Genomic DNA, 17,669 nt, shown 5'->3' on the forward strand with positions numbered 1-17,669 from the left:
CTGGAAAGAAATGTCAAGAAGGTGATAATCTGGAAATGAGCAATTATCTTCGAAGGTAGATGAGACTCTCTTTCCTCTCCTTTCATGTCAATTTCCAAACAAAATTGACAGCTAATTAAATATAAATGGAGAAATCTCGTGCGTCTTAAAAAAGATAATCAGAAATATAATTATCAAAAAATATTTTAACAATTGAATGACAAATTCTGGGATAAAAATAGGAAAAATTGCAATTAGGTCCCATCCAAGAAAATTAAATATAAAAAAGTCTCTTAAAATCATGAAATTATTCTGAAGACCTTATTGTAATAAATTTTATTTGTTCAGTTACCAAATTACCTTTTTTCCCCCTAAAGTTTGCATTGACAACTGAAAGAGCAATGGTTGACAACTTAGGGTGTAAGGATTGACAACTATTGAGGAAGGTATTGACAACTCATATATTAGATTTTGTGATATGTTAAAAAAATGTATTGTCAATACTTGCAGTGATAATTGTTAATCCATACATTTTAAGTTGCTAACGACTGCTTTTTCAATTATTAATGCAAACTTTAAAAAAAAAGAAAGATAATTTGGTAATTAAACAAATAAAATTTATTGCAAAAAAGTTTCTTGGGACTTTATAAAATAATTTCATGATTTAAAGAGACTTGTTTGTATGTAATTCCCTTGGGTAGAACCTAATTGTAATTTTTCCTAACAAATAAAGACAAGATTCAAACTATTCTCTTCTATTTGAAATTTTTAATAGGACAATACTTACATTAAGTTTTTTTTTTCCTTATGTCCATTATGTGAAGTTTTTCAATCAAATTTAGCCATGTCTACTTTTTTTAAAATATTATCATTAAACTATTTTTTTACCAGCATTTTCATTAAACTATTAAACCCATATGAAAACATATATACGATACAGATTATGTCCATTAAAAAACTTGGTATAATGGATATAACATAAAGAATTTGATGTAATTATTTTCTTTTTTTATAATGATATATAATATGTATGTATATTTTCTTCTATCATCTCACAGTGATTCTTCCAATATATGAAAATACATGTTGATGAGATGAGACAGCTCCCTTAGACGTAGGACGCAAGGCATAATGGTTTTTCCATCTAAGAAAATTGACTTCACAAATCAAAACGGAAACATTGTGCCTCCGCATACCTGTAATGGGTCCACCAAGCTTAATTTCTTCCCATTAAATTAATTTAGTCTTTTTACCCTACTAATGCTGGGACAATGATATATGAAGAGCTGAGGAATGAATTGATATAAGCAAGGTAGCGTAATTTTTCATCTCAGAGAGATTCTTCCAATATGAAAATACATGGTGATGAGATGAGACAGCTCCCTTAGACGTAGGACGCAAGGCATAATGGTTTTTCCATCTAAGAAAATTGACTTCACAAATCAAAACGGAAACATTGTGCCCCCGCATACCTGTAATGGGTCCACCAAGCTTAATTTCTTCCCATTAAATTAATGTAGTCTTTTTACCCTACTAATGCTGGGACAATGATATATGAAGACCTGAGGAATGAATTGATATAAGCAAGGTAGCGTAATTTTTCATCTCAGAGAGATTCTTCCGATATGAAAATACATGTTGATGAGATGAGACAGCTCCCTTAGACGTAGGACGCAAGGCAAAACGGAAACACTGTACCTCCACATACCCGTAATTGGTCCACCAGCAATTTTTCAGATGATAATGAAAGCAATAAGGCAACTAGTCAACGAAATTGTTGTGATTGTTATCATTTTTTCGTGAAGTGTTCGGTATTTAGTATTTAGTATGATAGAATGAGTTGTTACTAAATTTTTTATATTGGCAGTAATACTCGAACTTATTTACTCCATCCCGTCATTATGGCAAACTTCAAATAATGTATAACCAAAAAATTGCTAAAATTAGTTAAAAACAATAAATAAGTAAGAAATAAACTTTTATTTTCAAACATAGCCTTATAATAAATAAGAAAAATGATGAGAGAGAATATATAGAGATAATGAGAGAAAGTATGACAAATGAGAGATAATAAATAATTAAGTGTAAAACTAAAAAAAAAATACATTACATGTTGAGATAAACCCAAATTGAAATTTATAAAATAGGCTAAATATTTTTTCAAATTCAAAGCTTATAAATAGGAGCATACATAGTATAAAATATTAGTTCATTATAGCTACATTCATTTATTTTCAAGGCATAGTTAACGAGCTATTATTATTATTGTTGTTGTTGTTGTTACTATTATTTTTGTTTTGATGAAACGTGTTGGAAGTGATTAACTTATAAATAAAGCAAGAGAAGTTAATTATTTATATTATAAAAGAATAAACTTGAAATGATTGAATTAAGGTCGCTATAAGTAATTTAATTAATTTGTCGAACTCCCCAACCACTCCCTCATTTTTTTTCTTGCACCCACTGAAGTGTTGAAAATGTAATCCTTTTAGAGATTGTATATGATTTGAACTGATGGAGTATATAAGTGGAAGAGCCAAGACATGAAAAAGAATTCTAGTGGCACCCTTTCTGTATTAAGCCACAGAGACATGGTCTCTGTACGGCTAAAACAAGAACCCACACAACCTTTGCAATAAGTCAAGGCTCAGTGAAAAGTGACAAGTCCATCCAATTAGGTAATTTGGACTTAGTCATCCCATTAATTAATAATTGGTGGCATCTTTTCTTCCACCCATTAATTAATAATTAAACCACCCAATCGGGAACTGTATAGTCTCTATGAGAAGACTCCAATGTCAAGTCTCTAAACCTAATCACGAATTATTGATTGAGTTTTAATCTTATGTTGTATAATGACAAAAAGAAAAAAATTGTACTATGAGATTTTCGTTTCCCTTATATACAAAGGCCAGCCACCACGCACTATCTTTGTACGTCTCTTTCAATTGTAGTGAAGAAGAGGCTGAAAAAACGCAAGGCTTGAATTTATTAATTACCCCAAGTGCTTGCTATCTTTGCGCCTCTCTTTCAATAGTGAAGAAGACTTTAAAAGTGCGTAAACATCATATTGTGCCGTATTTCTCACAGTGAGGCATCTATTTTTTCCTACCCTTTTATTCTTATAGACTAATGTGGAAGTAACGAATTATTTAATTACCCGAAAGGAATCTAAACTCAAAATGACTAGTAAAAGTCGCATTAATTAAGTTTGGAACTTTATCATTATCCCTAACCACACTTTAGTTTACTTTTGACCAACAAGTCATCATTTTGCTAAATGACAATTCTCAAACATCATATCCCACTGCCCTTTTTTTTTCCGAATGGAAAGGAAAATATCATTCAAAGAAACGAAGCAAGGGCAGTCAACGGTACTAGATTAAAGGCAAAAAAAAAAAGAGAAGAGAACAGTAAGCAATACACACGAGACATAGCAAAACAAATCATAGGCAAAATTAAGTTTACATATCAATTGAAATAATAAGATTAATGGTTTTCAGAGTATGATTAACTATCGCTTCAGTAGGTGCATAGAAAATACGCACAATCATCATCATATTAACCCAGGTTGCTTAGTCTGACTAGTGAACTAATAAACTAGTTTTTTTGACCAACCTACCCAAATTTTGGATAGATTGATCAGCTTAGATTTTGTCTTTTATTAAGCTTGAAATGGCATTTGTTGGATCATGCATAATTTATACACGGATATTCTATATACTTATGGATTAATGTTCTTGATATGAATATTATTTTAATTATGATTGGTCTAATTCTGGTAAATCATCATAATTTAAATTACTGTCTTCATCAGTTTATTAATCGATTTTGTTTTTAGTACCTTGACCTTAACAATTACCATGGCTAAGCCTAGTTCCTTTGTTTTACTTTATTTTTTCCTCACCCTAATTCTGGCACCAAGACCAACAAGGCTTCCCAAAAATCTTCTGTCGCTACGGCTCCCCATAGGACATAGTCCTCAACGCCCAAACGCCATGGTTTTACGTCGGAGAGAGGCAATTGTAAATGATTTTTTCTCCATGGCTTGGGACGGTTCGAACCTCTCCTATTTTCTCCCCATCTTCTTCCCTTCTCTTTCGTTGACTTAATATTTTAACAGTTCACATTTAATTTTCTTAAAACTATTATTAAAATATAAATAAATAAATAATAAATTACAAACTATGTTAAAATTTAATTCTAATGGTTTTTCAATGCACTAAATGTTTTCAAATTTTTTTTATAAATGGTTTATAAAAAATTAAAATCTAGACTATTAAATATTAATCCAATGAAAGAGGAGGGAAGAGGACATACACACACAGAGAGCTACAAGGCTAGCAAATTGGGTAATGTAATAGGGTGAGTATAGGGCTATTCATGATTGTGACTAAAGGTTTTTTTTTAAAAAAAAAAAAATCAATGCCATCTTTGTTTCAACAAGAATTTAAACGTCCAGAAAAATCATTGTAGCCTACTATTTCTAATTTAGTGGGGGTGTCTTCATTTTCATATCTCCTTCTTGTAACGCTTTGTGTGATAAATTAATTACCCTGAAAAATCTAGACTCGAGAGATTTTTTTTTTGATAGAACGGAAAGAAGTCTAGACTCCAGAGATGACTACAAGTCGTTCTAAGTAAAGTTTGGGCATTGTCACTCTCAATTCCCAAATTACACTTGGTACCATCTTCTAACCTAAATACAAAGAAAAGAAAAGATTACAGACCTCAGTTAGACAATCCTCAAACCTACCTTTACTACGTGTTAAGACAAAGACTATAGAGCCCAATACACAAAAAGAGTCCAGAGCCCAATTGTTATAGAGTCCATTTATTATTCTTTGTACATAGATATTTTTACATTGTTCAGTCCTGTATACGTGTCACACCACTGTACATTCTAGGGTTTCTAACCCTCTATTTAAATGAATAGTAATCCTCTGGCTCAGTGCGCCACTATTATACAGAAACCTAGTTTATTTATCTTGGTACTAGAGCCTTTGGGCTAGTTGCCATGGCTTCCTCCTCCGACAAGACAGCTGAAGCAACCTCTCTGGCAAATGCCTCTGCCCTTCCCAAGGGGTCTACCGGTCCAACTCTCAGCCAAGTGTGTTCCGTCAAGCTGGATGGGACTAACTACACAGTGTGGCAGACTCACGTGCTACCTATCATCAAGGGTCACAAGTTGGAAGGTTTTATTACTGGCTCCAAAGTCTGTCCACCCCAATTTGTCACTGTTGTTGACAAATAGGTTCTGAACCTAGAATTTGAAGACTGGGTGGCTGCTGACCAGTTGATTTTTGGCTGGCTGCTTAACACAATGACGCTTGAGGTATCCTCACAGATGGTCTTAGTCTCCACAGCTGCTGGACTTTGGAATGCAGCCAAACAACTTGCTGGAGTAGCAACTAAGTCAAGGGTTCTTATGTTGAAATTTGATTTCCAGCGTACCAGGAAGGGTACAGTGAAGATGGCAGATTATTTGGCAAAAATGAAGAATATCTCTGAGCAACTTGCAATAGCTGGGTGCCCTGTTACACTTCTTGACTTGATCATCCAAGTTCTTGCTGGACTTGATGCAGACTACAACCCCATAGTAGTCCAACTGAGCAAGGAAGTAAATGAGCTCACTTGGATTGAGTTTCAATCATCTCTACTCACCTACGAAAGCAAAATGGATCAGCTACAACAGTTCTCTCAAATGAATATCTCCATAAATTTTGCAAACTATGCTAAGTCAGAAAGATTTACCCCACGAGGCAATTGGCGTGGAAACCGTGGGAACCGTGGAAACAGAGGAAGAGGCAGACGTGGCAACAGCTGGGATCACAACAATGAACCAGTTAGGTGTCAGCTCTGTCGTCCTGGCCATGAAGCTGAGAAATGTTTCTACAGATTTGACAGGACCTTTGTGGCCAGTGATAAGAAAAAATACCACTCCTCAAGTAGTGGTCCTGCTTCAAACTCTGACCATTCTGCGTACTGGGCCACTCCTGAAAGTGTGAATGATGATGCATGGTACCTGGACAGTGGAGCAACAAGCCATGTTACCAGTGATATTACTCAAATTGATAATCCTACTGCTCCAAATGGTAAGATGCGAATTATTGTTGGAAATGGTGATAAACTTAATGTTGAAAAAACAGGTTCCTCTACAATCTCTAATATTCCAGGCAAAACAGTAAAGCTGAACAATATTCTTTATTCACCAGGAATTAAGAAGAATCTATTGAGTGTCTACAAAATAGCTTGTGATAATGATGCAGATGTTGTCTTTAATAAACTTGGATTTTTTGTGAAGGAACAAGAAATGGGGGAAACAATGCTGAAAGGACTGCCAAGTGATGGTGGAATGTTTAAAGTTTCAAGGCATAGGAAGGATGGAAGCGTAGATGTAGTGTTTGTGGCTGAACAAGAAGAAGCTGATATTTCAGCACTTAGGAATCCTAGTTCAAATAGAATTTTGTGGCACTGTAGACTTGGACATCCTAGCGATAGGGTGCTGAATCAGATCATTAGTGATTGTAATTTGAACATCAGCAAGAATGAAAGAATGTTTTGTGAATCATGCAGATATGGAAAGTCTCAATCATTGCCATTTAAAATTTCTCTATCTCATGCTTCTAAACCCCTTGAACTGATACACACTGATTTATGGGGTCCTGCACCTATCACATCGTTGAATGGCTTCAAATATTATGTGCTATTTCTGGATGATTACAGTAGACACTTATGGATTTTTCCATTGAAAACCAAAGATGAAGCATTGAGCATGTTTGTTCAGTTCAAAACCTTTGCAAAAAATCAATTTGACAGCAAAATCAAACTTGTACAAAGTGACTGGGGTGGACAATACAGAAGTTTTTCTAAGTTTCTGCAAGATGCAGGAATTCATTTCAGACATTCTTGTCCTCATACCTTCCCTCAAAATGGAAGAGCAGAAAGAAAACACAGACACATAGTAGAAATGGGCCTAACCCTACTTGCACAGGCTAAAATGCCACTATTTTACTGGTGGGAAGCATTTCACACTGCTACAAGACTAATAAATCAACTACCTTCTGCTGTTTTGGGTGGAATCTCACCTCATTTTCGGCTGTTTGGCAAGCATCCAGATTATGACAGACTCAAAGTCTTTGGTTCAGCATGCTATCCTTGCTTAAGGCCCTACAATCAACATAAACTTCAATTCAGAACCACAAAATGTGTATTTCTTGGCTACAGCAATGATCATAAAGGCTTCAAATGTTTAAGTCCTATAGGAAAGATTTACCTATCCAGACATGTAGTTTTTAATGAAACTGACTTTCCTTTTGCATCAGGTTTCATAAACAAGAAGGTGTTACCTATAGAGGAAATTCATCCACAGAGTTTCTTTAAACCTCTGCTTTCTGGAGTTCCTACTATCTGTCCAGCCACGAATCCTGCTCCACAACCAGTGCAAATCCAAAGTCACAACATTGAAGATAGCCAGTTCCCAGCTGTTGTTTCTCCTCCTAACTTACAGCCCACTGCTGACAACAACTCTCAATATTCTTACACTGGCATCACACCTGAAAATATGGCAGAAAATCCATCAACACAAGCCAGCTCTTCCATAAGCCATGGAAACAATGATGAACATTCAAGTGAATCAGGTTCGAACATTCAACAACAAATGATCAGAAATCAACACTCTATGATCAGTAGAAGCAAAGCTGGAATATCAAAGCCAAAAATGCCATACATAGGTGCTGTCATGACAGAACAAGTAGAGGACATCACTCCATGTAGTGTACAAGAAGCTCCAAAGAGCAGGGAATGGAAGAAAGCTATGCAAGAAGAATTTCATGCCTTGATCAAAAATAAAACATGGAAGCTTGTTCCGTATTCAGGTCAAGGGAATCTAGTCGACTGCAAGTGGGTCTTGAAAAATAAGTTTAATGTAGACGGTTCATTTCAAAAACACAAAGCCAGATTAGTTGCAAAAGGATTTCAACAGAATCCTGGTATTGACTTTGATGAAACTTTCAGTCCTGTCCTAAAGGCTCCCACGCTCAGATTTGTTCTCACAATAGCAATCACCTTTAATTGGCAAATCAGGCAGATTGACATAAATAATGCCTTTCTAAATGGTGACCTACAGGAGATGGTACTTATGAAGCAACCTGAAGGCTTCATGGATGCAAAATTCCCAAATCACGTCTGCTTGCTGAATAAGGCCCTGTATGGTCTTAAACAAGCTCCCAAAGCTTGGTTTGAGAAACTTAAATCTATCTTGGTTGGCTGGGGTTTCTTACACTCTAAATGTGATTCTTCGTTGTTCTTCCTGAAGCATGAAAGAAATGTGATGTTTGTGCTCGTGTATGTAGATGACATTATTGTCACAGGAAACTCAGGCAAGCTAATTAATCTATTTGTCAAGCACCTGAACGAACACTTTGCCCTGAAAGATCTCGGCCGACTTCATCATTTTCTGGGAATAGAAGCTTACAGAGACTATACTGGTCTGTATCTCAAACAAGAAAGGTATATTGCAAGTTTACTGACTAAGAGTGGCATGCAGAATTCCTCAACGGTTCCTACACCTATGGTAGTGAACTGACACCTCACCAAAGATGACGGAATCGCACTTAGAAATCCTACTCTGTACAGACAACTGATTGGAGCTCTATAATATCTTGTCAACACTAGACCGGATATCATGTTCGCAGTGAATAAACTAAGTCAATTTCTGAGTTCACCCATAAGCACTCACTGGCAAGCCTTAAAGCGAGTACTCAGGTATCTAAAGGGAACAAAGGATATGGCTTTACATATTAAACCGAGCAATCATCTTACCTTGCAAGGATTTTCCGACGCCGACTGGGCTGTGTGTCCTGATGACTGACAATCCATGGGTGGCTACTGCGTATACTTCAGTGACTCTCTAATTTCATGGTCAGCGAAGAAGCAAAAGGTGGTCGCTCGATCCAGTGCGGAGTCCGAATACAAAGCACTTGTAGATCTCACGACGGAGCTGGCTTGGATTCAAGCGTTTGTGCAAGAAATTGGACTTCATCTGAGGGAGCCTCCGATTTCCTGGTGCGACAACCTTAGCGCCGCTGCTCTCGCCTCAAATCCAGTCTTCCACACTCGGTCAAAGCACATAGAGCTGAATGTGCATTATGTCAGGGACCGGGTTCTTGCTTACAAACTCTCTATGTGCTATGTACCTTCCTCTGAGCAAGTGGCAGATCTCTTCACTAAACCTTTGTCTCATTCACATTTTTGGGCCTTAAGAGACAAACTAGGGATCTCGAAGTTACCCATCCCTAGTTTGAGGGGGCCTGTTAAGACAAAGACTATAGAGCCCAATACATAAAAAGAGTCCAAAGCCCAATTGTTATAGAGTCCATTTATTATTCTTTGTACGGAGATATTTTTACATTGTTCAGTCCTGTATACGTGTCACACCATTGTACATTCTAGGTTTCTAACCCTCTATTTAAATGAATAGTAATCCTCTGGCTCAGTGCGCCACTATTATACAGAAACCTAGTTTATTTATCTCTACTCACAGAGAAATCACGTACAATAACCATGCCTAGGGTTTCCTTTCTCTTCTTTCTCTTTTGCCTAATAACCCTAATTTCTCATCATGGCACTATCGCCCAGCAAGACTTCTTGAAGTATGTCTGTGGTGAAAGCCCTGCTAACAGCAATAGTTCCTTCCGATCCAACCTCAGAAGCCTTTTACTAAACATGTCTTACAACACACAAATCGACTATGGTTTCTACAACTTCTCCTCCAGCAACAACTTCGACAAAGTTTACGTCATCGGACTATGCCGAGGAGACATTAGTGGACAAGATTGCCGCAGTTGCATCCAAGACTCGAGGGTGATTATTCTCCAAGTATGTTCACCTAATGCGAGGGAAGCGATCGGGTGGTATGACATCTGTTTTCTGAGATACTCAAACCGATTGATATTTGGTGTGATGGAAACATCACCGAGTTACAATTCGTCAGACAGCTCCGACGCTTTGGAGAAAGACGAGTTCAAGAATGTGTTGATGCAGATGATGAGTTATCTGAGAGAAAGGGCTGCTTCTAGAGACTCGTTTCGAAAGTTTGCAGTGGCGAATGTTAGTGGTCCGGGCAATCAAACCATGTACGGTCTTGCACAGTGCACGCCGGACTTGTCAAACAAGGATTGTGACATTTGCCTGAGCGGGGAAATCTCTGATATTTCTAAATGTTGTGACGGAAAGAGAGGTGGTCAGGTGGTCCCACCCAGTTGCTATATTAGATTTAGACTCGATAGCTTCTTTGACGCTTCTGCATACAATAATACACAACCATTTGTGCAGTCACCGTTACCTCATCCTGCCTCTAAACAAGGTAAACTTATATGATCAGGGCTTTTTTTAAAAAAATTAAACTAGATCAAGAAAATATAATTCTAAAACTGAAAATTACTGCCTAGAGTTTGTGTTTGGATTAGTTGTGGAGAAATAATTTTGGACTGTATATACTCCCTTCGATCTATAATATAAAAAGTTGGTTATGTTTTCTCACAAAACAAAAAAGTTAGGAAAGTCATTAAATATGTTTTCGATTGATAAAAGTTATTTATTTTATCTTTATTAAAGAAAGTGATTGGAAAATTCTCCCCTCTTTCTCTTGCATTTAAAACTCTCCCCCCTATGTAATAAGAGGTAAAAGTGAAAAACTATTATTAATTACTTTGTCAACATCTTATATTTTGGATTAAAATTTTCTTCTAGAAGACTTCTTATATTATGAACAAGAAAAAATTTGTGAAAAGAATTTTGTCTCAATTAAAAAGGGTTGAGTTTAGCAGAAGAGGTCAAGCTCTTATAACATAGGGAATCAATATTACAATTCCCATTTTTAAGAAAGTTCACAACTAATACTAAATAGTATCTCAAACAGATTTCCAACGAGAATGAGAATATGCCTGTGCAGTGGCGTTTGTTACCCGTCATAATTCACCGTTGTTACCCCTTATAATTCACGGGGACTTACATTTCAAAATATCCTAACCCTTTTAAAAGGCATATATCAAAGCTATTTCTTTTTTTTTCTTTTATTTCCTTTTGGAAAATTTATTGAATTTAACTTATCAGGATCAACTTGTCATAAATACAAGTGCAAATTTTCCTTTGTGCAGGAAAGAGAAACAAGTCATCAAGGATTGTTATTGCCGTGGTTGTTGCCTTCACCGCAGGACTCACCTTACTCATCTTCATCTTTGTAATATATTTAAAACCAATGAGGCGACCCAATAAAATTGGAAGCAAGTCAACGTCTCATGTTTATAATATTATAACATGAAACATATGAAAATGTTTCCATACAAGTATGTATCTTCTTAACTAAATAAACGGTTGCCAAAAATTTCATTAAATTACATATATTAATTATTTATATTTTATTGAAAAGTCAAATCACCAATTTTTTTTATTAATGCTATTTTTGTTAAAAATTAAATTTAGATTAAAATATATACTTTGAAAGTAAATAAAAACGTATGTATATTCTGCAGAAATAACTCAAAATACATACTTTATTTTTTTATATTGAATTTTAAGATTGAATGATAATTATTGTCCAATTTCAAGGTCGAAAAATTATTATTCATTTTTCAAATTAGTTATTAGAGGAACTTATTTTCATATGTAGTTGATATATAGTTATTAATAACTAATCATAACTCCCTGTACTATACTACCATCCATGTTTATATAGCTGAAGCTAATGATGCTGCCGACTCATTGCAAATGGACTTTGAAACCATCAGAATGGCAACAAATGATTTTGCTGATGCAAATAAGCTTGGACAAGGTGGATTTGGAGCCGTTTACTTGGTAAGATAATAGTTGAAGATACCATTTCGATTTTAAATATAAGACCTATTTTATAATGTAAATTATAATATAAAATGGGTTTTATATTTAGAATTGAAGGAATATATGACTAAATTGTTTTATAGAAATAACAATAAATTTAGGTTCCTCCCATGCATTGCGTTACTCAAACTCAATGGTCTAGTTTTGTGTGTGCGCTTTTTTCTTTTAATATATAATTCCAGGGTAGGTTGTATGATGGACAAGAGATTGCTGTAAAAAGGTTGAGCAGGAATTCTGGCCAAGGTGATGTGGAGTTTAAGAATGAAGTGTTGCTAATGGCCAGGCTACAACATCGGAATTTAGTCAAGCTAGTTGGTTTTTGTCTCAAGAAAGAAGAAAGGCTTCTCGTTTATGAGTTCCTTCCTAACAAAAGCCTTGATTACTTCATTTTTGGTATGATAGCTAATATTTGGAGAGGTTAAATTTCTAAAATATTAGTATCATGTTAAACTTCAATAGCTAGATTAGTACTTTAAATCATGGAATGTGTTGTCCATGACATAATGCAGATCCAATCAAGAGAGCATGTTTAAATTGGCAAAAGCGTGTCAAAATTATAGAAGGCATTTCTCGAGGTCTTCTTTATCTCCATCAAGATTCTCGAGTACAGATCATTCACCGTGATTTAAAGCCAAACAACATACTTTTAGATGAAGACATGAATGCTAAGATCTCAGATTTTGGTATGGCAAGGTTGTTTGCAGTCGATCAAACTCAAAGCAACACAAGTACAATTGGTGGGACTTAGTAAGTTTATATATTCTAGATTATATACTATTGCTAGAGCTATTATTAGATTAATTAAGTTTAAATACTAATCATCTTTTGATATGCACATGTAGTGGATACATGGTACCAGAATATGCAAAACATGGAATCTTTTCAACAAAGTCAGATGTTTTTAGTTTCGGAGTATTGGTTTTAGAAATTGTAAGTGGTCAAAAGAATGGTGAATTCCACAATGGGGAGAACATAGAGCATATAGGAACTGCTGTAAGTATTTCCCTCTATCAGTACTTGAATCAGGTTTGAAAATCATTCTTCATTGTTTTTTGGGTTCTGCAACTAAACAAAGTATTCTTACAGGCTTGGAAAAGTTGGAGTAAAGGAATGTATTCAAATATTGCAGATCCAACATTATTGATTGAAGAAGAAGGATCTTCAAGAAGTGAAATGATGAGATGCATCCAAATATGTTTACTATGTCTTCAAGAAAACGCAGCTCATAGGCCATCAATGGCTTCCATTGTTACGTTGCTAAGTAGCTCCTCCTGTACCATCCCAATTCCTTCAGAACCATTCTTTTATAATTGGACAAGCATGCCAAGTATTAAGATTATTCCATCGTCATCATCTGGAGATCAATCTGTTGAAGAATCGAGAAATGAACTTACTTTTACAGAGCAATTTCCTCGCTAGATCATCATTTTCAAGCATATGTAGGAGCCAAGGGACTTGAGAAATTTGTTATACTACTCATAAATATACACCTAGCTTTTTAAAGCTTTGTGTTATTAGGAGATAAATTAGTTGTAAATGGTTTCAAAATGCGTGTGGAAATCTTGAGTACGCCACTTAAAGCAAGATTATTGTACAAAATATTGTAGTGACAACTAATAAAAAAATTGACGAAAATTTTCTGCTCAAAAGTTTTATTGGTTAGAAGGACCCAACGAAGACTTTCATTGATATTTTTTTCCCTAAAAAAGGGGTCAAAGCTCTGTATGGAGATACTGCTACAAGGCTCTAAATGAACCATGAAGCCCCGCAATAGTTTCCCCGTATGATCGCGACATATCTCTTCACAAGCCGCTTTAGTCATAGCAGCACTATAGGCTCCATCCATGTTAATCTTAATACAATTCTCCAACAGTGGGTGCCACTTCGGGTTAGGCTCACATAAACCTTATAGGGACTTCATTTCCAGGTTAGTCCAAGCTAAGCAAGCCAGGGCCGTCGCTTTAAAACAACTCTTACCTCCATAGCATTCTCAAAGACCTTTTTGTTTCTAGCTGAACCAAATATTTCGACAAGCAACAGCAAAGTATATCCCCCATCTAACTCCATCTTGGTTCATAGTTTGAGAAATATTCCACTTAACCCAAAAAAGTGACATTGGTGAAGTCGAAGAAATCTCGATGAAGCCATTCTCGCAGAAGGTGCACCTTTCATCTAATGTGAAACGTCTTAAGCATCGAACTGAGTTAGTCAAGAGGCATCCTCTAATAAAAAGCCATAGGAATGTCTTACATCATTGTGGTACCTTAAGTTTCCAAACCTTGCGCCATAACCCAGATTGGGAGTGATCTACCTGGTCATTTAGACTGTTATACGCTGTCCGAAGAGTGAATTCTCTGTTGTTGGACTACCTCCATTTGGGCATATCAAGAGAAAGACCTTCACTGCCTATTCTGACTTTATCCACCTCTCTCAAGATAGACACAGGCAAAAGATCTTTGAAACTGTCCCAGCACCAGCCCCCCGACGGTGTCAACATATCATATACCAAAGTCTTTAAAGACAGCGGTTCATGATTAGTAAGCCACCTGTCACTCGAAAACTTAACCTACGAGCCATCGCCTATGTTCCAAGCCAAACCCTTCACATGTTCTCCCAATTATTTCTGATCCTTTTCCAAGCTTGTGATTCACTTCTACGCTTTTTAATCTTAGGGACGACATCCTCGCTGTACTTTTCTCGCAAGAACTTAACTCGGAGAGCATCTCTTCTTCTAATCATGCCTCATCCCAACATCATACAAGCATTATTTTGCTTCGTAGCCGTTCAAATTCTGAGGCCGCCCTCATCTTTGTGTTTACACATGCCATCCCATGCAACAAGGTGAGGCTTCCTGATTATTACTGCCCCACAGAAAAGCTCTACATCTCTTGTCGATATCCTTAAACACCGTACGTGGTAGGGGAGTGGTTTGCATGGCAAACGACGGAATGGCCGATACAACAAAAGACAAGAGTGTATTTCGTGCAGCAAGAGACAACGAGGAGGCCTTCCAATTGGACAGTCTGCTATCCATTTTGTCCAGAATGTGATGATAAGTGCCCCTTGAGACCCTCTTATGGTGTAACGGAACACCAATGTACTTTCCCAAGTCACTTGTAAGGGTGAAGCCCAGAAATACAATGATCTTTTTTTGCTAGGTGCGGTTAACATTAGACGAAAAGAAGGTCAGAGATTTTGCGGCGTTAACCCTCTCACATGACACCATGGAAAAATCATCGTGGCATACCTTCACAACCCCGCTTGCTCCATACTAGCTTCGGCAAACAAAATTGAATCATCAGTAAAGAATAAATGAGATATTGCTACTCCATCGTTCTTTAATTTGAAGGGGAGCCAAACTTCATGAGCAACTTCAGATTGGATCATATGAGCTAATTTCCCCTTTGCAATAACAAATAGATATGGAGATAGTGGGTCACCTTGTCAGATAACGTATGATGATTAACGAGCAAGTTTTTTCCCCGTTCCAAACTAATTGCATGGACGCCAAAGATATGCATTCTCTAATGAGATTAACCATCCATGATGGTAACGACAACTCTTCTAGGCATTCCAAAAGAAATTTCCACCATAGACGATCGTAAGCTTTTTCAAGATCAATTTTAAGAGTTATAAAACATTTCTTGTCCTGTTTGCAAGTCAGAGTGTATGATTTTTTGAACCAAAATAATGTTATCTACACTTTGCCGGCCGAGAACAAAACTACATTAATTAGGAAAGATAATCTTTGGTATAATCCCTTTAAGTCTATTAGTAATAACTTTAGTAATAACTTTATAGATCACATCACAGAGGCTAATTGGACGAAACTCCCTAAATGTCTCGGGCGTCTCCACCTGGGGAATAACAACAATATCAATCTTATTTATTGAGCTAATAGTCTCCGGCAGCTCCATAACTGAAGCAACCATTTGTACCGCTGACTGACCCACAGTCTCGCACTGACTCTGGTAAAAGAGTGGGTTAAGACCGTCTGGACCCAGTGCTTTTAGAGGCCCCATATCAAACAACGCTCTCTTAATTTCCTCTAAAGAAACCTGTTCATTTAGTCTACTAAGCGAGTCTGCATCAAGTGTCGGAAAGTGTGTGTCAAAAACGACCTTCACATTTTGATCCCCCTCAGTTTTATGCAAGTTTTTAAAGAATTGAGTTCCTGACTTCATAATTTCTTCATAGTCATACGACCACTCTCCATCCTCAAGCTTAAGAGCTTCAATGCTGTTTCTTTTCCCCTTACTGTTAGCTATGCAGTGAAAATACTTTGCATTTTTGTCACTGAAAGAGTACCAGTTGCACCTTGATTTCTGTAGCCACATGACCTCTTCCTGCAACAATAAACCTCCAGATTCCTCCAAACCTCCTCTCTCTCCTGTAAAAGGTCAACACGACCCGGTTTCAAACTCAGACCTTGTTCCAAGTGTTGTAACTTCCTGTGCAAAATTTGTTTTTAGGTATCCAACGTGCCCAAAGACCTCTTTGCTCCAAAGAACAACACAGTCTGTAAAGGCCTCCACCGTAGAGTTCCAACTCAAACTGTTATCCCAAGAGCTCTTAACGAAGTCATGAAAGCTCTCATGAGTCACCTAAGGAGTGAAAAAGCAAAAGGGCCTTTCTTGCCGTCGCGTTTCCCTGTTCGTATCATATGCCTTCAATAACAACGGACTGTGATCCGATTTGTATTTGGGCAGATGAAAGACTTTAGCATCTTTACACTTGTCCAACCATGCTTTATTCACCACCCCTCTATCAATATGGCCAAAGCAACTTTGGTTATTCCAAGTAAAGGAGGGACCATAAAAGTCAAGATCCTCGAACTTATAGTCCATAACCCATTTCTAAAGAAAGGGTTCGCCATGACTCCTTTAACAGCCTTAGACAAGTGTTCACCAGCTCGTAATTAAGGTAGCATTGAAGTCCCTTATCACACACCAAGGCATCCAGATGCTTGGCCCAATCATTCGAAGAGAATCCCAGAGCTTCTGATGATACCCAAACAGAGGCTTACCACACACCACCGTAATGGAGAATTCATCGGTGTGTCCCCTAAGTACTGCACCATGCATAAGCTGATCGGTTCAGATGGAAACCTGGAAGTCAATACCCTCTTCCCAAAAACACCATATGCCACCGCTATATCCTTGCATGTCAACGGCATCATCTTTTATAATGTGCAAGTTGCAAGGCTACGATCCCTCAGGAATAATTTAGTAAGAAACAGTTTGAAAAATGGATCCCAATGTGCTTGTATATATATGGATCTCAATATTTAAAAAATGTATGCTCGTTATCTGTTTGGGCAATGTATATAATACGGCAAAAATTGCACTTTTGGTTCTCTAATTTTATATAAAATTTTAATTTAATGCTTTAATTTTTTAAAAAGTGTACTTTTTTTTTTGATAAACAAGGTTACAGTCAGAAACTAACTAACAGGGGCAACATTATGCAAATGAAACGCTGCATCCATCTTCAGTAAGGCAACCACTCTGTCAGGAGGAGAGGAAAGAACATGGAAATTAGTCAACATGGTCCAAGCTTCAGCGGCCAAGGCGTCAGCAACCTTATTTGTCTCTCTATCACAGAAAACCAGATCAACTTCCCATTCCCTTGCAATCATCCGCTGAATTTCCACAAGAACACCATAGTCCGGATGGTCACAAGGTATCTCAGACTGGATTGTACGAACTAGATCACAGCAATCACTTTCAACAATGATTTTCTTTAAATTCATGTCCCAAGCTAACTTCAATCCCCAAAGTGCACCCCAAGCT

At 36.8% G+C, this 17,669-nt stretch overlaps 1 protein-coding gene across 1 annotated transcript; it reads left to right on the forward strand.

Annotated features, from left to right (window-relative positions):
• The first annotated feature begins 9,543 nt into the window (after positions 1–9,543).
• LOC114758372 (putative receptor-like protein kinase At4g00960) lies at positions 9,544–13,316 on the forward strand. The gene is made up of 6 exons (XM_028947424.1): positions 9,544–10,345; positions 11,717–11,835; positions 12,060–12,270; positions 12,387–12,624; positions 12,720–12,870; positions 12,964–13,316. Exons 1-6 carry the CDS (start codon positions 9,544–9,546, stop codon positions 13,294–13,296), a joined length of 1,854 nt encoding a protein of 617 aa, XP_028803257.1. The 3' UTR covers positions 13,297–13,316.
• Positions 13,317–17,669: the final 4,353 nt, after the last annotated feature.

Source organism: Neltuma alba, unplaced genomic scaffold, assembly GCF_004799145.2.
Source record: "Neltuma alba isolate B1F8T4 unplaced genomic scaffold, ASM479914v2 tig00010690_pilon, whole genome shotgun sequence".
NCBI classification, from domain to species: domain Eukaryota; kingdom Viridiplantae; phylum Streptophyta; class Magnoliopsida; order Fabales; family Fabaceae; genus Neltuma; species Neltuma alba.